At 53.4% G+C, this 19,797-nt stretch overlaps 1 protein-coding gene across 1 annotated transcript; it reads right to left on the minus strand.

The window, feature by feature from the left end:
• Positions 1–363: 363 nt before the first annotated feature.
• CCN4 (cellular communication network factor 4) lies at positions 364–13,958 on the minus strand. Its single transcript, XM_069465595.1, has 7 exons — positions 13,894–13,958; positions 13,660–13,804; positions 12,696–12,975; positions 6,054–6,308; positions 4,756–4,764; positions 2,329–2,519; positions 364–663 (listed from the first exon to the last, which is right to left on the minus strand). The coding sequence occupies exons 1-7, from the start codon at positions 13,956–13,958 to the stop codon at positions 364–366; spliced, it is 1,245 nt and encodes a 414-aa protein (XP_069321696.1).
• Between the last annotated feature and the right edge of the window lie 5,839 nt (positions 13,959–19,797).

The following is a 19,797-nucleotide window of genomic DNA, read 5'->3' on the forward strand; positions in this document are numbered from 1 at the left end:
TAGGGTACTGGCTATCTACTAGACTCCATTCCTTGGGACTTGGGCAAGATCCAACAGAACTTTGTTGACTTGGACAGGCTGAATCAGGCCTGAGTCTTGTCCAGAAAGGCTAGAGACAGATGTTTTCTTTGGAGTCAATACTGGTGCTGCCAAGCAGGGGACCATAGTGTGGGCCTGAGCAGCACCATCAGGGGCCGTTTGGGTAGTTAGGGACAGGCCAGGATTCCAAGGGTCCTGACCAGGGTAACTGGAGTGAATGGGAAGTGGATAAAATAAGACTCAATGGTGCAAAGTTATGGCCACAGAGGGCTGGTGGCTTTGCAGGCATCGAGCCAGGCCCCAGGGCCCAAGATCTGTACCTGCCTAATCGGCAATTTCTGAGAAGTCGGGGTAGGATTCCAAGTCAGCAAAGATGTCGTTGGGATTCCTACAGCTCAGGTTGCAGAAGCAGGCATTAATCCACAGGACCTGGCGGGAGAAGCCAGGCCCATCAGGGCACTGGAAGGAGATGTCGATGGTCTTGGACTTGTAGGGGATGCAGCACCTGTTGTCCGTGCAGACCCCACAGTACTTGGGCCGGTAGGAACGTGTGCTGACGCAGCCCGCAAGGGTGAAGTTCATGGGCGCCTCTGGCTGGTACACAGCCAAGCACTTCTTCTCTGCCTGAGAGGAAGGAAAGACGCTGTCAGTGGGGATGCTCAGAGAACGAACAACCACCGTCTTCCCTCCAAGCCCTCGGTTTTTTCCTTCTGGCATGTCACAGGGGCACTCCACCTTACTTTCAGAACCACAGCATGTTCAAGCAAGGAGGGACATTAGCAAATAAAGTGAGAGCTGGAGAGATTACACAGAGGGGAACTGAGGACCACAGAGGAAATTGCCTCTCTTGGGTTGTACCCGTGGCCTGCAATTTCTCTTCTGTCCTGCATTTCTGCCTCGCCAATGCCCAATTCTTCACAGTTTCACCAACACGGGGAGCCTTTTTAGCTCCTTCAGCCATCCAAGCCCCCTGGCTAGCTAGTAGCAGAGCCAGCATTGGGACTCCATGGTCAGGGGACACACTTTACCCTCCTCTCCCCATCCTCTGCCTCCCATGGCCTCTCACACATACCCTTATCATGCAACCTATTCTACTGGATGGACATTCTTTAAAGGAAGCTCCATCCTTCCATTGGGCTATGAACCCCTCGAGACTTGGTGCCCTTTTTGTGTCTCTACAGTGTAATTCTGTGCCTGGTACATAGTAGCCACTTACCAAACTTGTTGAATTAAGAATTCTTGGGGTCTACTATATCCCTGCATTATGCTAGATGCAGGCTCTCTGGGGGCATGAAGCTTATACAATTGGGCAACCCTTTTAGGACACATAATTATGGAAACAAAATTGGGTGGGAATTCTCAGCCTACAACAAGGAACTTGCATTAGCTTTGTGGCAGATAGATCCATCTCACCCAGCTCGGGGCCTTTTTCCCATTTGTCCTGCTGCTGGTACCTTTTCCACTTACGTTTTCAGTCGAGAGATGTCTACTGAGTACCTATTGTGTGCCAAGCACAGAGAATGCAAAGGCTAGCAGGACAGAGAAAAACCACTGGAGGGAAGGAAGAAGACAGAAGAGGAGAAGGAGGAGAAAGAAGAGGAAGGGTGGATCCGGGTGAGCAACACAGAGATGATGGGAGAAGTTGCCAGGGGACAAGGAGCCATGCTGGACGTCGGAAGAGGACCATAGGAGCTGGACTGTCTTGTCTCCTGGGCAACCTTCTCCTCAGCTCCAAAACTGGAATCAGTGCTGAATTTTTGTTTAGTTTTGCTTTGGTTTTGATTTGACAATAGGCTGACCAGTCCTACGCATGAGTGAGGAGGGCTTGAGTTAGGTAAGTAAGATCTGTGTCTAACTCTGAGGCCTGGGGCTCAGAGATGGGAGGAGATTGGTCACAACAGGCCTTGGACTCCAGGGTCCCAGGCCCTGTCCAGTGCTCCCCATATAACTATGTGCCCGTGCAGGTGGGGGTGGGCCGGCACGGGATGGGAGGGAGGATGGGAATTGGCGCGGGGCTCTCAGAATCACTACAGAAAAGCACTTCTGAGGGTCCCCGACACCTCTCCAGAGTGAGCTTGGTTCTAATAATATGGTAACCTCCAGAGCTTCCAGTGAGTGGAATTCAGCCTAGTAACATGCATTATCTCAGAGAACTCTTACACCAAACCCACCCGGTGGGCTTAATTATTCCCATTTTACAAGAGGTGCCCACAAGGACGTCTAGGAGCCAGGCTCGAAGCCAGGTGTGTCTGCTTAAGTCCGAGATGCTGCCCGCTGCCCTGGACCCACCTTGATGAGCGGCCGCATGTCCACCTCGCACGGCCGCAGGTCGCAGAGGCGGCTCTCCTGCTCAGGCTGGCACCAGGCGTTGGCGTTGGAGATGCGCGTGGAGACCCCCAGGCCACAGCTGGTGGAACAGGGGCTCCAGGGGCTCGTGTAGGCTATACAGTTCCTGTGCCATGGCTCCACCTCGTCCGCAGCTGTTGGGTGTGGGGACCAGATTCCCCATGAGTCTCCAGCCTCCACCAGCCCCAGACGTTCATGTCACTGCACCAAGGTTTGGGGTCCCCGAAACTCAGAGAGAGAGAGAAAGAGGGAGAGAGTGCTTGGGTGTCCCTCCCCACAGGAGGGCAAGTTGGCTTATAACCAGGGAGCAGAGAATGTATTCTCGGGTCCTTATGTTTTTCTGATCAAGAGAGGCAGCATGGAAGCTTGGAAGGAAAACCATCTTTAGAGACAGGTGGACCCAAGTTCGAATCCCACTCTATCACCTACAAGCTGTGTGATCTTATATGCCTCCTCACTGGAACAATAATATCTGCCTGTGGGCTGGCAGGACAATAAAAAGGTCTAGATTTTGACTGATTATATATCAAGCATCTTGTTAGGTACTGAGAATAGGAGGTTAAAAAGACACTGTTGGGCTGGGTGCAGCTGCAGCTACTCAGAAGGATGAGGTGGAAGGATCCCTTGAGCCTAGGAGTTCTAGCCTGGGTGAGAGAGCAACAACCTGTCCCTAGTAAAAAAAAAATAAAAATAAAAATAAAATGTATATATATATATATATATAGTCCCTGTCCCTGACTCTGCAGAGATTAAGTTTATTTGGGGGGAGTTCAAAGGTGAATACCTACGTCCTAATACCTAACATTTCGTCTCAGTAACGCCAAAAGCATAGTGGTTATGAGGACAGACGGGCTTCAGAGTCAAATTAACAGGGTTTCTCTGGTAGCACTGCCACTTACTAGCTATGTAACTTCCAAAAAGCTGGCTACACCTCATGCCTCAGGTTCCCCACCTGCAAATGGGGTTGAGAACAGCATGCCTCTCCCAGGGCTGTGGTTAGGCAAGAGGATTTCACTCCCGTGAAAGCAGCCAGGCTGTCCCTGGCCCTTAGAAAGCTCAGTCAACGTGAGCGTGTGGGGTCACTTGACTGTGGCCAACTCAACGACCCACTGCTGGGTGGTTCTATGAATACACGTATCCCCAGCATCTGGAACATGGCAGTGCTCACTCACTGTCTGAAAAGTGGAAAATGGCGGTGAGCTAGAGATGGAGGCAGGGAAAGAGCCACAAGACAGAGAACTGCCCCCGGAAAGATGGAACAAGACGCACGAGAGGAAGAGCTGGAGAGCGGGCCAGTCCCACCAGACACACAGTGCACAGGAAGCCAGAGAGGCAGGAACAGGCGGGGGCAAGGGATGGAGAGACAGAGAAAAGAGAGAGAGAGAGGGAGAGGAGGAGAGGTAGCATGAACAAAGGGAAGGCGAGAAAAGTAATAAAAGCATGGAGCAGGTTGAAGAGAGAGGAAGAGTGAGAACACAGAAGAGGGGAGAGATCTAGTTAGGACCAGAAGGAGAGAGAAGGAGAAAGTCAGTCCTTACACTCAGCCCTCCCAGCTGATAGAGTGCAGGGAACATTGACGAATGAATGCAGGAATGACTGAGTTTAAGAGGGAGATGGTGAGAAACAGAGGAAAGAAAGGGAGGTGTCCAAGGGCAGAGGAGGGGCAGGGCTGGGAGGGGCTTGGCAGGTGGCAGGTAGCAATCTGTCTAGGAGGATAAAGGGGCTTTGGTTTCTGGGTCGTCTCATCCAGGCAGGGGATGTGCGTGTGCTCGGTCAGAATGGGGTCACTGGGCCACACACAATGGGCAGACAGCTTCTGCCTCCCTGCTCCCCTGGTGACCCTTGTGTGGCCCTCCTGAGGGGGGTGGTGGGGGAACAGCTACCCTTGGCCTCCTCGCATCCACACAGCACTGCTTCTCCAACTGGCAGTGTCTGGAGGTGTTACTAGTTGTCACAACTCAGGGAAGGGGTGCTGCTGGCATCTGGTGGGGAAAAGCCACAGATGCTGCTAAGCATTCTCCAAGGCACAGGACAGGCCCACCATAAAGAAGTGTCTGGTCCTAGACATTGCTGGTGCCAAGGTTGAGAAATCCTGCCCTACACAGTCCCTGAGCAATCTCACGCTCTTACAATTTTTAGAAAATTACCTGTATTCTTAAAACTCCCAAGCTCTATTGCCATTTCTTCGCTTCTTCCTGTCCGCTTTCCTAGTAGACACTTCTCTCTGGAAATGTCCTTATCTGCTGTCTGCTTCTGGTTTTCCTCTCACATCTCGACCCTCCTCTCTGTCTCCTCCCATCTCACCTCCTGTCCACCCTTCAAACGTCAGCCTCCCCAGACCTGGGCCCCAGCCCACCCCAGTGACGCCACCATCAGCAGCTCCAAGAGGATGGCTTCCTGCCCCCTCCCTCCTCCATCGCTGCCCCACTGGGCACTCCTTCGTGCCCTGCCTTGAACTCCCCCTGTCCCAAACAAAGCAGGTCTGCTTCACTCTGTATGTGCTCCCTCTCTTGTATTCTAGCCTAGGCAATGAGGAGCCCTGGGAGTCCTCCTCTACTCCTCTTCCTCCTTCACCCCAGGCATTGGATTGACACCAAGACCTTCAGTCTTAATAGAGCAATGTCCCTTCCATCTGTCCCTTCCTCACGTCTCTACTTCCACTGCCCTGGTTCAGATCCTCATTAGCTGATCTATCCATCAATCTGTCTGTTCACCCATCCATTCATCATCCATCCATCCATCCATCATCCATCCATCCATCACCCAACCATCCATCCATCATCCATCCATCCATCATCCATCCATCTATCCATCATCCATACATCCATCACCCATCCATCCATCCATCACCCATCCATTCATCACCCAACCATCCATCCATCATCCATCCATCCATCATCCATCCATCCATCCATCATCCATACATCCATCACCCATCCATCCATCCATCACCCATCCATCCATCTATCCATCATCCATCCATCCATCACCCAACCATCCATCCATCATCCATCCATCCATCATCCATCCATCCATCCATCACCCATCCATCACCCATCCATCCATCTATCCATCATCCATCCATCCATCACCCAACCATCCATCCATCATCCATCCATCCATCATCCATCCATCCATCCATCACCCATCCATCCATCCATCCATCATCCATCCATCCATCCATCATCCATCCATGCATCATCCATCCATCCATCTATCCACCAATATGACAAACATTTATTGGGTACCTGCTAAATGTCTGGCACTGGGCTAGGTTCCAGTAAGCAGAAATGAAACAAAAAGACATCTCTACTAGACCCTCCTCCCCAAGTTCCCACACACCCACACTTCCTCCATCCCCACCCACCCCTGAACTCCTTAGTAGGATGATAACGGCGGCATGTGTAGAGCTTTGTTGTTTACAATGCACTCGGTTTTATACTCAGAGCTTCCTATAAGATAGGCAGGACAGAAGACAGCATTTCCATTTTACAGATGGGGAAATAAGGTCCTGGGGGAGATGTGACTTTCCCAAGATCACACAGCTAGTAAGTGGTGGACTGGGGAATGATACCCGGGCACGAATCATTCCCAGGTGGTCAGGGCTCCAGGAGGGTCTGCAACCCGCCCTCAGGGCCCGCCCGCGGCCCACCCAGGCCCACACCCACCGAAGGTGTCGCGCGGTGCGGTCTTGCGTGGCCTCCTGGCGTCGTCGTCGCACACCCACTGCTCGCAGCAGCGGCCGGGCACTCTCACTTTCCGCGGGTGGCGGCACCAGAGGCGCGGGGGGCGCGCGCGGAGGCACAGCGGCGTGCAGCCCACCGCCCCGTCGATGCACGTGCAGTTGTACTTGCAGTTGGGCTGGAAGGACTGGCCGTTGTTGTAGCGCACCCCGTCTAGGACGCAGCCCACGCCGACCACCTCTGCCAACACAGGCGGCGGCGGGTCAGGCCCAGCGGGCAGGGTCCCCTGGCCGGGCAGGGCTGCCTCGTGGCAGCCTCCCACCCTGGACCACACCGGAACCCTGGGGTTGTCTCCCAACACGCAAGAGGGGCGGGTTCCACAGGGGCAAATGCAGGGAGGCTGAGAGGGCTGGGCAGGGGGCGGGGATGGGCATGGGGTGGGACTTTCTCACAGGGAGGGTGGGAGTTCCTTTACAGCCTCAGCGGGCACCCACCCAGTGACATCCACGCCAGTCTCCGCGGGCTGAGCACTGGGTGAAAGGATACAGCACCTCACAGGTGGGGACCCAGGTGGCCTGCTCCCTGCAGTGTCCCCAGCACCTGGCACACTGCTACCGCCAAACACCTGCCGCTGGGGCTCATGGATCTGAGGGAGGCAGGCATGTAAAACAAGCCAGGACAACTCGAAACATGTGTTCCATTCACTCGGTGCACATTTATGGAGCCTTCTAGGTGCTGGGGATTGAGTAGTGGGCAAAATAGACAAAAGCCATGCCCTCAAAGAGCTTACAGTGTAGTGGGGGGTGGCAGAGGAAAGACACATAGATCCTGTAGTGCTGGTGTTGATGTTAATGGTGACAAGTGTCTGGTAGGAAAGGGGAGCAGAGAGGGGGATTTGGGAGTGGGGGGCGGTTGCAAACTCAAGTCAGAGGGGCAGGGAAGGCCTCGCCGAGGCGGTGCTGCTGCTGCACAGGCCTGGAGGAGGCGAGGAAGTGCCAGTGCCCCAGGGAGGAACTTTCTAGGTAGGGAGGAGGCCACCTTAGGTGTAAAGGCCTGAGGTGGGAGAGACCTGGGATGGGACAGGGGGCCAGGTGTTGGGGGGAGAAGGAGAGGAGGTCAGAGAAGGCTTCCTCCGAGGCTCAGAGGAGGATGCAAAGCTGTGAGAGCCTAGAACTGTGCCTGGCACGCAGGGGGTACTCGATAAGAAACTGCTGAGTGGGTGAGTGAACTATGCTTACAAGGACACTCATGGTGCTGAGCTGAGAGTGGATTGAAGAGGTCGAGGGTAGCGTCAGGGCCACCCAGGAACCCAGGCGAGAGGGAGAGGCCCAGAGCCGCAAGGAGAAGGGCACAGCTTCTAGACAGATTTGGAAGGAGCTTCCAGGACTTGCCGATGGAGGAGGGTGAGTGGGAGAGGAGAAGTTCAAGAATGACCCCTAGTCCTGCGACCCGAGTCCTGGAAGGAGAGAGATGCTCCCTCCTCCTAGCAGGAGCAAGGTTTGGGGTAGGTGGACTCTAGTGACCTTCATTAGGTGTTGAGATGCTGGGCTGACATCCGAGCAGCCATGTAGAGTTGCTTATGCCAGCCTGGAGCTCCAGGGCAAGTTTGAGGGATGCTGGGCCAGATGTCACCCCTGATATCATGTTCTCTCTTGAGGACAGCTTGTGGAATACAGGCAGGGAGCCTCTGGGCAGCACGAGTGTTGCCCAAGGAGGAGCATCTAGAATCTGCAGTCTGCCAATAATTCTGTCCTGTCCCCTGGGTTTGCCTAAAGGTGGTCATTAATAATAATAACCCTAATACCGAGAGGGCAGGAAGGTTTTGTAAGTACTGTCTGTGTGGTTGGGCACTGGATCTCCTCTCTGTCGTGCTTGTTACATATTTCATTCCGTAAGGAAACACTATCACATTGTCATTTTCATTTTCCATACAGCAAAACTGAGTCGCAGCAAGGTGAAGTCACCATCCCAGGTGACCAGGGCGGGAAGCAGAATCTCTGAGTGAATGTTGCTGCGGCTACTGTTTTTCCCGGGGATGGTTATCGTGCTGGTGCAGAAAGGAAGGATGCTATTTATTGACCCTCTGATCTTGTGCCAGGCACCATCGGATACGTTCTCTCATTCAGTCCTCCCGGTTACTTCATGAGAACAGTTTTATTTTCCCCATTTGGTGGACAGGAAAGTTCAGAGAGGTTAAACGACTCATTTGTTCAAGGTCATGAAACTGGCGAATGATAGAGCTGGGACCCAAACCCAGGGGATCTGACCACAGCCCATGTCCTCCCATCAGGCTCCAGTGGAGGAGGGGAAGTAGCGGGAGAAAGAGCAGAGGAAGCGCTGGGTGAGTCTCTCTCTCTGCATTCTGAGTCACCCCTGCCCGCGCCCTTGCTCCAGGAAGGGGCGTGTGTGTGTGTGCGTGTGTGTGTGTGCACGCATGCACGTGCGCATGTGCGTTTGTGTGTGGGAGAAGGTGACGAGAAGGGAAAGGGCTAAGCCCACAGCTCTGAGCCCCTGCATGGACACTTAGGAGGCAGAGGTCAGTCCGGGGTGCCTGGAGTCCTTGGCTTCTCACCATGAGCTGCACAAGGGAACCGCAGTGGAACCGGGGGAGCTTTAAAAAATTCTGCTGCCCACATAATGCCTCAGGACATGGGGGTGGACTTGTGTCTCAGTATTTTTCTTTTGTTGGCCTCAGTAGCTTCTAAAGCTCCCCGGGTGAATCCAGTTCGCTGCGGAGGTTGAGACCCGCTGCATCTAGAAAGTGCTCCTGCAGCCTCCGTGGGGCTTTGAGTGGGGAGGAGGGTGGTGCTGCCGCTGCTCTGGGCAGCCTGCCCACGACAGGCTAGCCGGAGGCCCGGTGGCTGTGAGGGCCCCATCAGCAGACTCGAGAGCTCCCTCCTCATTCACTTTCTTTCTAACTAATCAAAGGACCTGCTCCTGGAGAGATGGCGAAGCCAGTTTCCTTTGCCGCCTCCTATCTAATCTCAGACTTGCAAGTCCAGACGTGACCTGGTTAGCTTTCGTCTTATTGAAGGACTTCCAGAAACTCAAGTCACCTTGCTCTACCATCGGGGCCTTCACTCCCCTCACCCACACCCCCAAGGACTGTTTGCCCTGTGGAAACAAGGGCGGCAGGTCATGCCTTGTTGTAACCCCATTTTTGTATTGTCACTCACCTATGCTCATTGTTTGAATAATCAAAGGATGGATGTGAGCTGGGGTGAACCCTGATCTTTACTGGGTTCCTACCATGTATCAGGCACTTGGCATTCCAACCAACCAAGGAGGCAGGCTTTCTTTGTCACATTTCCCTTGATGAGAAAACTGAGCCTTAAAAGGTTAAGTAGCTTGTCTAAGTCAGAATTAGTTAGCGATGACACTGGGATTCGAACTCAGGTTGTCTAGTTCCAAAGACCATGCATGAGTTTACTGCTTCCTCACTCTTAGACTCCTGCCCCTCCTCTCAGGATAACCATGGACAATACAGAGATGTTTTCTGCAAAGGAAAGTTAAAACGAAGCAAATAAAATGAAAACTAAGCCGATCACATTTTTTTTTTTTTTTTTGCATTCCCCTGTTTATTCCTTAACAACCATGTGAGGTTGGTTTTATCAGGCTCCTTAAGTGATGTGCCCACAGTCACGTAGCTCGCAAGTGGCAGAGCTGGGCCAAGTCTGGCTGCCTGTAAATATGATCTTTCCAGCAAACCACAATGCCCTCAGGCCTGACCCAGCTGCATTAAATGTAGAGTAGTGTTTGTACAACCGAAATAGCCAAACGGTCTAATTCAGAGGTCACTCTCTGCCCACAGATGTATTTAGTTTGGCCCACAGCATGTTTGTTAAAAGATTTCTGGATGCATTGCCAACATTTACAAACAATACACAAATCTGGATTTCTGGACTCTCTTGAAAGCAGAGCAGTCTGGACAAGACCTTGCTCTTTTACCATGGCTGGGCACAGCCGGGCCTTCTCTGGCAGCAAGAACTCACATTCAGCAGGTTGCAGTAGCCCCCACTGTCCTCTGTTTGAGCTATACTTGCCAGGGTTGCAATTGCTCCTGTTATTATCCACCTTGTCATGGCCTAATTACAAGCAAATATCCAAGGACAGATTTAGCCTGTCCTGGGGACTGTCGGTTGGCTGAGCTGCCCATTTGCCGAAAGATTGTCTATTAGAGGGACCTTTCTTTCTCTTTTCCCTCTGGCCCAGAAATGCCTTCTTCTTCTACCTATAGACCCTCCCTGGACTCTCCTCCTTCTTTATTAGGGTCTCATGAATTCAGACACTCTGGCAGCATTTCTGGGAACATGTTCGGTAGAGCACTAGTGAGGGGGGTGCGTGTGTGTGTATGAGTGTGTACATGTGCATGTGATGTGTGTGTGTATGTGTGTGGGGGGTGAGGTCAGTGGCTAAGAATCTGCCTGGACAGGAGTTCAGTGTTCAACTCTGTTAGAAAAGGAAAAGCTTCCTATAGATCTCATGATAGCCCCCTTTCGGAATTTAACAGTGGACATGAAAATTTGAAGCCTCTGAGAATTTCTGTACCTCCTATTTAGTCATATTTATCTCAAGCCTACCTGACCAGCGAACCCATCGTAAGTGTAATATCTATTACAATCTCCTCTGGACCATAGTTTTTCCAAATAAAAGGACAGGAAATGCACAGAGGCAGGATCGACCCAAGATGCAAAGAGACAGGGTTGGGGGTGGGAAGGTGGTTTCCGGGCCCCCCATGGGGAAGGCAGGTGGGAGAGGCAGTTTCTCGTCCCACACAACCTTTGGATCCAAGATAGACTGTCTATAGCATTATGGTGCCTGGCACATGATAAAATCTCAATAGAGCTTTAGAGATTAACATAATTGCAATGAACAAAATTACTTTTTCAATGATCTTGAAGAATATTTTTAAAAAGGGAAAGAAATTATGAGGCAGACGGTTCTAGTGCAGGAAAACCAGGCCAGGCTTCCCTACCTGGGTCATGAGGAGGAGGTGGATGACGGACTGTCTGTGTGTGTATCAGCAGTCAGTCTTGAACTTCGGCGTGCATGAAAACCACCCGGGCGTCTCGAGAAAGATATAGATCCCATTCCTACTTCCAGGGAATCTGGCTCAACAAGTCTGGGGTAGGGCTCAGGAATAATATTTTTAGCCAACATATCAGATGATTCTGTGCAGGTGATGCTGCAAGTTCTCTTTGAACTTACTGCTCAATAAAAGGGAAAACTGGAAGGATGGGAGGAAGTGGGGTGGTCACTTGCGAAGCTGAAGACACATGACTTGGTATGAAAGTGGAAGGCTGAACCAATCCATGATAAAAGACAAAGTGCCATGCATTAACCATGAGGCTCAGATGGGGCTGTCTGACTGGGAATTATGTGTATAACCCTCATCAACAACCAACTGCAGGAAATATAATGGGTTAGCTGAGGGTACGAGACTGTGCTGTATGGGAACAGGTGACGGGGTGTATATGGTGCCATGGTTATGGGGAGACTTGATTCAGCACTGCAGGAAGAAGGGGGCTCTTGGGTTTCTGAGACTTTGTGGAACCTTTGAGAAGTCAGGCTGCTGTGTCATAACACCTAGTTACCTCTCTTCGTCAGGCTGGGCCTTGTATTTCAGGTAATGCTCAGGTGATTCAAGCTAAGGGAATACAAGTCCAGATAGAAGGATGTCAGAAAGTCTCAGAAATGAGGTCTCTGGGAACGAGAAAGGACAGAATACCCGTGATGGAACACTTGAGGAGCAAACAAACAACAGACAGCAACAGCCCTCCCTCCAAACATGAAAATATTATCATAGACCAAGAGTAAAGAAAAAGCAAAGGCAATTAGAAACTCCAGGAATAACAATAGGCATCATGAGAAAGAAAATTCAGAGCAGGACACTATCTCATACTGCACAATATTTACATGGTCATGACATTGTGGACACTGATGGCTGCCTAACCAAAAATTAGGACAGTATTTGGAATACAGGGGAAGTATCTGGTGGTATAGAGGAGCTAAGTCATCGGCTATTATATAGGAATATTTTAATAATATATACAAAATTGATATATCAAACTAATCGAGATACAGCAGAAGACACGAAATACATAGTGGCAGCCATCAGAAGAAAGCGCTAAAAAGTTAAAAGTGACCGTAGTAACCAGAGGAACGTGGGTGGGGTGGCAGGAAGGAATGGTTGCTCACTGCTGGTTTTCATTCTTTCAAGCCTACTGGATTTTGTAAAACCATATTATTTTAATTTACAATGTTATTAAAATATCTGGAATTGTGCAGTGGCCTGGTGTTCCTTGGGAGCCTGTGAGCATCTGTTAAAGGATCCTACCACTCGGGGATCAAACTAGGCTTAGGTCTCTCCTGGTGGCTGTCTCTCCCCTGGGGACAGCCACGAGTGTGCCTCCAGGACCAAGAACAGAGCAAGGAGTGAGGTCGTGCAGGCGTGACGAATGCAGGCATCCCTCTCGCCCTGGGAAGGGCCCGGCCTCTGGCCTTAACCGTGGACTGCGCAGCGGAAGCCTGGCCAGGGAAACCGCGGCGGGTGTGCCAAGGGAGGGGGCCTCGGGCCAGAGCTGGGGGTGCTGGGGCTGGCGGGAAGGCAGGGCAGGCCTCACTTACGTGCACACACTCCTATTGCGTACCTCGGGCGGTCCCCACTGTAGTCGCAGTAGAGACCCCGGTGGCGGTCACAGACGGCGGCCTCCGTGCAGTTGTCCCCGAGCTGCTGGGCACACATCTTGCAGCACTCACAGCCGTCTGTGATGAGGCTCACCCCCAGCGGGCAGCGGGGTGGGGACGTTGGGCACTCGCACGGCCACTTGCAGAACTGGGGGCGTGAGGATGTGTCCTCCAGGGGTGCTGGGGTGAAGGTCATGGTCGTGGGGGCTGGAGAGAGGGCCTGCGGGGGGAGGGCAGAGGTGAAGGGGGCTGCCGAGGTGGGGGGCTCTGCACCACATTCCCATCTTCCCGGTATTCAGCAGGTTTTCATCAAATCATTCTCAGCCCCACGCTCGAGTCCTGGTGGTCCCCACAGCCCCAGAGGCAAGTGACTGGCCTCATCTTACAGAGAGGGACTGAGGCTCAGAGAAGTTCAAAGCCTGCTGAGGGTCACACAGCTGCAGCGGGCTCACAGCCCAGGGCCCTTCTGCTATGACCTACAGCCCCACCCTCTTTACCCCCTCAAGGGTTCTTGGGACCTCGCTGAGTCAGGGGACTTCTCTTCAACACAGGTTTCGCAAGCAGACCTGTTGTTATTATTTTTCCCTCTGAGCATCAGGAAAGGCTGGTGGAGTGCAGCAGCAGGTATGTGACATTATAGCTCCTGCCATCTGGATGTCCCCAGCCTGTAGGGACATGCATGGTGCCTCCGTGCCAGCTTAAGCCCTGCATAGGGGAGTCTTTGCATTTTGCACTCAGGGCTATGGACGCCCCCACCCCAGCCTCTACAATATCCCCTTCCCATCCCCCAGCCAATGGCATTATCTTTATCCTGACAAATAAGATAACATAACACTGGGCTAGTGGAGAAGGGAAACCAAGGCCCACAGAGCTGCCTGCCCTGAGGAACAGGCAGAGGGGGCACCCTGGTGTCTGAGTACAGGAGCTTCAAGCTGCCTGTATCTCTGGGATCCAGTCGCCTTCCTGCCTCTCTGGCTGCCTCCTTCAATCCCATCTGGGATCCTCTGTACACCAGAGGAGACCTGGGTCCCCGGGAGGAGGAGAATCGCCTGAGGACACGGGGAGCAGGGCCGGAGCCAGGCTTCGAGCCAGTCCTCCCACTCCTGGGCCACGGAGCGTCCTGTCCAGGGCTTCTCACCCATGACGCTTGGGTTCTGCGATGGGCAGAGGAGGAGCCTGGTCTACGGGCTGACAGATCTGCATCCCGCTCTGAGCGACGCCCCAGTGCTGAGACAGACATTCAGACAGAGCCTTCACCCCTTTCAAAGAGTGGAAACCCAGACCCAGAGAGGCAGGAGGACACTCTGGGAATGACGACTCAGCTCACACCAAGGCGCAGACACAAATGCATCTCCTGACTCTCGCTGTGACACCCTTTACTTTTGCATCCTCTGGGCTCTTTCGTTCACTCAACAAACGTCTGCCTAGTGAGCTCACAGTCTCTCTTAAGTTTTAGGCATTCAACGATAAATTTAAAAACTCCCTCTGCTTGGGGAACCCACAGCTTATGGAAGAGGCAGGTATTAATGGTAGTTTATTACAGCCCGAGGCACTGAGTACCATGCAAAGCTCCAGGTGTCCCGGGGAGGCATGGACACTCTCTGAACACCAGGGCAAGAATCACTTTGCCCAGGTGAGCAAGGTCCAGCCTTGCACGCTTGGCTGGGAGGACCAGAGTCCAGCTGGACTGCTGAATTAGTCTGACTCTTGGTTCTGGGCCTGGCATGTAGTAAGTTCAGTAAATATTGCTGCAAGGACTAAAGGGTCTTTGAAAGTTAAAAAGGCAAATGCTGACTTGGGGTTTTCATCACCTGTAGGCTTGATTTCAGGCCTTGGTGGACTGTCCTGCCCCGCCGGATCTGTGCGTGCCTGGCTTTCACTTAAGGCACCGTGCACGCTTCATAATTAGACCTTTGTGTGTTTTGGAGGTTATGCCTTTGAACTCCATGGGGACAAGGGCAGGGTGACTGGCATTGCCTGCCCTCACTGGGGACAGATGGGTGGCTTCACTGTTAGGGCCAAGACGGACACCAGGATGGCCAAGAGAATAATGCCTGTAGCCCCTTTCAGGGAGGACGACCTGTGGGCGCTGTGGCTTTGAAAGGCCTCATTGGCAGAGAACAAAGCTCTCTGGGGTTGGCAGCACTGGCTGGCATTCACCTGGGAGGTGTTAGTGTGACTGCCCTTGTTTGCGCCTCCTCAAAAACACAACGGGATACGAGAAAACCCCCAAATTCCTCAATCAGTAAAACCAATCAAACACACACAAACACACACACACACACCCCTCTTTTTGATGCTGTGGAGAAAGGTTTTCTCTGTCAGGCTACAACTCTAGAAGCCTTGGAGCTTCTTAAGCACCAACAGACCATCTCGGACGAGTCCCCACGCTGCCAGGATGTGCTCTTGGCAAAGGAATAAAGATGTCCTCTCCTCCAGGAAGCCTTCCTGGCCTTCACTGTGTTGAGTTAGAGGTGCTGGCCCCCACACTGGATGTGGACTTGTAAAGGGCGGGGTCTGGGCCTTGCCTCTCTCCGTGTGCCTGAGACATGCACGTGGTGCACAGCAGGGCTTCACAAGTGTGGATCCATGGGATGGCTGGATGGATGGGGGATTGTCGGCTAAAAAGGGCTTCCGTGTCACTTGATATTCAGGACCCTCCTGGAACCCGAACCTCTCCTCTCAGCGCTAAGTTTTGGTGTCAAGAAAAAGACATGGGACCTGAGCCAGTCGGACATGGGTTCTTTCCCGGTGGCCCTGGGCAAACGTCCTATTCTTTCCGATCCTTAGAATCCCTTCTGTGAGATGGGCATGATCATGCCCACCTCGCCCCAGGGGCAGTTGGAGGGGGCGCTGGGCGGCGGAAGCACCAAGCAGGGCCTGGCACTGATGTGGTTGCTCACCCTGCCCCACCCCGCAGTGCCCAGAACAGAGCTGGACTCTGGACGCTCGCAGCTGAGCTGGAGTAGGCTTTGACCTGGGGGCCACCCCACTCAGAGTTACCATCCTTCCCAAGTTGGAGGTCCCCAGAAGGAAGCTTCCTCCCCAAGTACCTGCCTGGAGGCACCAGGAAATGCAGCTGGCTACGGGAAGCCGCAGAGAAGGCCTCCCTTTGCACAGGGACCCTGCTTATGGGCCGTGGGCAGGGCCGGATGGGCTCTGGGCAATGCGCTGAGCCAGCCCTTGCTGTTGGCGCCATCTAGTGGTGAGAAACCTCCCAGACTCAGCCCGGGGAGAGTCTTGCACAGGTGCGTGGGGAAACCTGCAGACTGGGTGGGTGAATGTCCCTCTGAGTCCTGGCTGCCTTGTCCAGCATCTAGGTCCAGCCACCTAGGGCATGTGACTGCAGGTCACCAGTGAGTCCAGACTCCTGACGATCCACCCACCCCTCTCTTCCTGTTTGTGTGCGCACAGGTACACAGGTGGCTGGCGGGGGCGGGGGAGGGGGGTTTCTGCCCCCAGGGATTGACAGTCCAGCCAGGGGTATGTACATCAACTCACTCATTCTAGCAACACCTGCTTACTGAACACCTACTGTGTGCCAGGCTTTGTGCTAGGCTGCAAGGAAGCAAAGGTGCAAAGACAGAGTTGCTCGCCTCACTGACTCCCCTGATGAGGCCAACAGACACACGTGACGATTGCAGTTCAGTGGGACAAATGCTGTAACGACGGCGTCCTCTCATACATCCCTTCATTCATTTTCCCCCTCATTTGTTCATTCAATGCATCGCTAGTCTGCTTTTATTTTGTGCCAGGTGCTGCACCATGTGCTGGGGAGGGAGTGGGGGAACCAAGCGAACCTGTTCCTGGGAGGACCGAGGAGGGGTGAGCTGTGTGTGCTGGGGCTGGAGAGAGATTCCCAGGGGCGGAGGCCTGGGGTGTGGGTCTCGAAGGAGGAGGGGGAGTGGAGGTGAGGGAGGAGGAGCACCCCCCACACAAGGATCAGGAGCAAGTGCACTGAGCTGGCACGTGTGCCGGTGCCCGGGGCCTAGTGTGGGTGCAGGGGGGAGGCGGGAGGAGGTGGAGGCTGGGACAGATGAGGGTGGACTCAATGGGCAGCACAGATCAAGAAAGGCCTCAAATGCTTTGCTTCGGGTCCTGACTGCTGTCCTCTTATCCACCGTGAGCTACCCGAGCTGGGGTGACGGGGCCCATTCTGCAGGTGGAGAAACTGATCTTTGCAAACACACTTCCCTATCATTCTTTCCAATAGCAGAAGCTAAGGAGGAAAAGGGGGGGAAAATATTGTAAATCAAGGAGAGCATTGTCTAGGCCAGGGAAAGAAAAACACAGCCTTGGCACTTCCAAATTGCAGATGTTCACATAAAAGTCTCTTTTATGAGGTATTTCTGGACTTAGACTCTCTGCAGATACCGCTGTGTTTATGGGGAAGACAGAGGTGGTGGCAACTCTGAGACGCCTCCCCAGGCAAGATGCCCAGGGCCCGTCCTGCCCAGTTACTGCTGCTGCAGCCTGTGCACCCCAGCCCCCACCGCCCCACTCAGACCCCTCCCCAGGGCCCCCTCCCAGCTACCCGGGTCAGGAAACCTACAACAGAATCAAGCTACCTTGAGAGTTCCCAAACTTTACTTCACATTAGAACCACCCTAGAGCTTTCATAAGCACTGAAGCCAGGCCACTGTCCCCACAGACCCTGATTAAGTGGCCTGGGGAGGGCCCTGAGCATTGGGATTTTTCCAGGTGGTTCTAGTGCCCCACTGGCCCATGACTGGTTAAACACAGCTTCCTGGGTCCCACTCTGAACGCTCGGCTTCGGCCCCTCCAGGCTGGGGCCCAGAATCTGTAGTTTGCCTGCGCCCCTGGGCGATGCTTACGGGAAGGAGAACACTGCCCTGGAACACTGGGCAGGGGAGGAGAGAGGAGTGGGGATCCTCGCTGGCTTCCTTTCCTCACACCTGACTTTTGTGTAACCCGCACATCATTCCGTGATCCCTCGGGTGACAGACACGCTGCCCAGCAAGCAGGTCTTGTGCAGTTGAATGAAAATTATGCATTTTGCCCTTGGTGTGAAAATGGCTGAAAAATGAGAAAAAACAAAAAGGCGTACCTCCCAGTGACAAGCCCCTGAGTGTCGCCTACTCAACCCCTCTGGACAAAGAGGGTCCTCGGCACGCAGGTTAGGAGCAATGAAATGGCCCCTTCAGTCACACCTCTGGGGCAAACCTGAGCTGATTAAAATAGGAGGAAAAAAATAAAGGCCCCGTAGGAAATGTGACATATGTAGTTTTGAGGTAACATTTAAAGGTGAGTGGTAACTATGGCTTTTATAGTGCATTTCAGCTCTCTGAAAATGGACCCGTGAAGATGTCACTCTAGAATCTGGCCTTTGCACATTAGTTTTGCTTCATTTTTACAAAAGATGCTTAGCAACAGGCATGGGAGCAGCAAGTAGGAGGCTGGCCATGGTGGGCTGCACCACCCAGGGTTCACTAGTGAACAGGGCACAGGACGCAGGAAAGGGCACAGCATCTGCAGGGAGGGGACCCCACTAGGCAGCCCCACCCCTGACACTCCCAGCTCTAAGACCTGGGGCTTAGCTTGTTCCTTCATTGGTCAAGTGGTGGTGATGACAGCATCCTCCAGCAGCCCTAATGAGCAGTTAGTAACATTGTCCCCATTTCACAGATAGGGAAACTGAGGCTGGGAGCTTAAGTAACTTGTTCAAAGTCTTGCAGTTGGGAAGTGGCATGGGACCCAAGTGTCCCTCCAGAGCCCTCACTTGTAGTCACCATGCTGCACGACTCCCTCATTCATTCACCTCCATTCATTCGTTCCTCCACCCGCCCATCACACACACACGCACCAAGCATCCACTGTCTGCCTGGTGATTAACGAACAAGGCAGGGTCCTCGCCCACACGGAGGATTGTAATGGAGTTGGGCCCAGGTTGCCCAGGGCCCCCGGGAGAGGAACGGGGAGCCTCCTGTAGGGCTTCTCAGGGATGGGTTGCCCTTTCCTGCCTCCTCGGTGCCCAGCATGGCACCTGGCACACCCTAGGCCAGCGCTCAAAACGAACGGTGTTGATGGGCAGAGGTCTTGGCTTGCCCGCGTTTAAGAGCCAAACCTAGATGCTCCACAAGGGGGCAGCGTTGAGGCAGGAATGGTCTGAGCCGGCCCCACGTGGGCCCTGGGGGCTCTCCGGAGAGGGTTGCCCTGCTAGAAGTGACTTCTGTTCACTGCTTTACTGAACAGAGAGGCCATGGGGGCAGTGCAGAATGCTGATGGGCCTGGGCCCAGCGCTGTGGGCCCACCTTCCCTCCCCACCGCCTTGTTTTTATATTTGGGATGCATCTAAGTCAGCCACAAGGCAATGAACGCCTGTTCTCCCAGCACCTCTGAGGAGTGCACCCCCAGGCCCCTGTACCCCAGCCCCTGGTGGGGGCTGCCCTTCAGGTGGGGCCTGGGAGAGCTGCCCTGCACAGACCACTAGCTTGGAAAGCTCCAAATCCCCCAAAGCACCTGGGGTGAAGGCTTGGAACAGGGGTCCCCAACCTACGGTGAGTTGTATAATTATTGCATTATATATTACAATGTAATAATAATAGAAACAAAATGCAAAATAAATATACTGCACTTGAATCATCCCCAAACCATCCCCTGCCTCCCCCTGGTCCGTGGAAAAATTATCTTCCATGACATGGTCCCTGGTGCCAAAAAGGTTGGGCCCCCAGGCCTTCGTCTGCCCCCTCAGTGCCCAGAGCCTTGTTTCCAGGGAGTTGAAGGCCCCGTGGCTGATTCAGCCTTGGCCAGGCTGCATGTCATGGGATGTGGAAGGTTTTCTGAGATTTTCTACTAATTGGTTTTATAAACAGGCAGCCTTGTGAGCGTCGGGTGGGGAAGTCAACTTTACATGGAGAGAGTAGAACGGGCAGGAAGCCCGGTTTCCTTCCAAATATCGAGCCTTGAGTTCCAAGAGCAGGGCTAAGTGCTGAGGGCAAAGCCTCGAGAACACACAGCCTCTGAGGACGCAGGGATGTAAAACCGGCAACTGCATTCGACAGCGAGGGCCGCGTCTGGCTCC

This window comes from Eulemur rufifrons, chromosome 3, assembly GCF_041146395.1.
Source record: "Eulemur rufifrons isolate Redbay chromosome 3, OSU_ERuf_1, whole genome shotgun sequence".
Classification (NCBI taxonomy): domain Eukaryota; kingdom Metazoa; phylum Chordata; class Mammalia; order Primates; family Lemuridae; genus Eulemur; species Eulemur rufifrons.

Coding starts and splice junctions, on each gene's coding strand:
- CCN4 (XM_069465595.1), bottom strand. CDS start 13,958: ATGCAGATCTGTCAGCCCGTAGACCAGGCTCCTCCTCTGCCCATCGCA. Junction 12,976..13,659: donor TCCTGTACTCAGACACCAGG/GTGCCCCCTCTG, acceptor CTCCCCCCGCAG/GCCCTCTCTCCAGCCCCCAC. Junction 6,309..12,695: donor CGCAATAGGAGTGTGTGCAC/GTAAGTGAGGCC, acceptor CTGTGTTGGCAG/AGGTGGTCGGCGTGGGCTGC.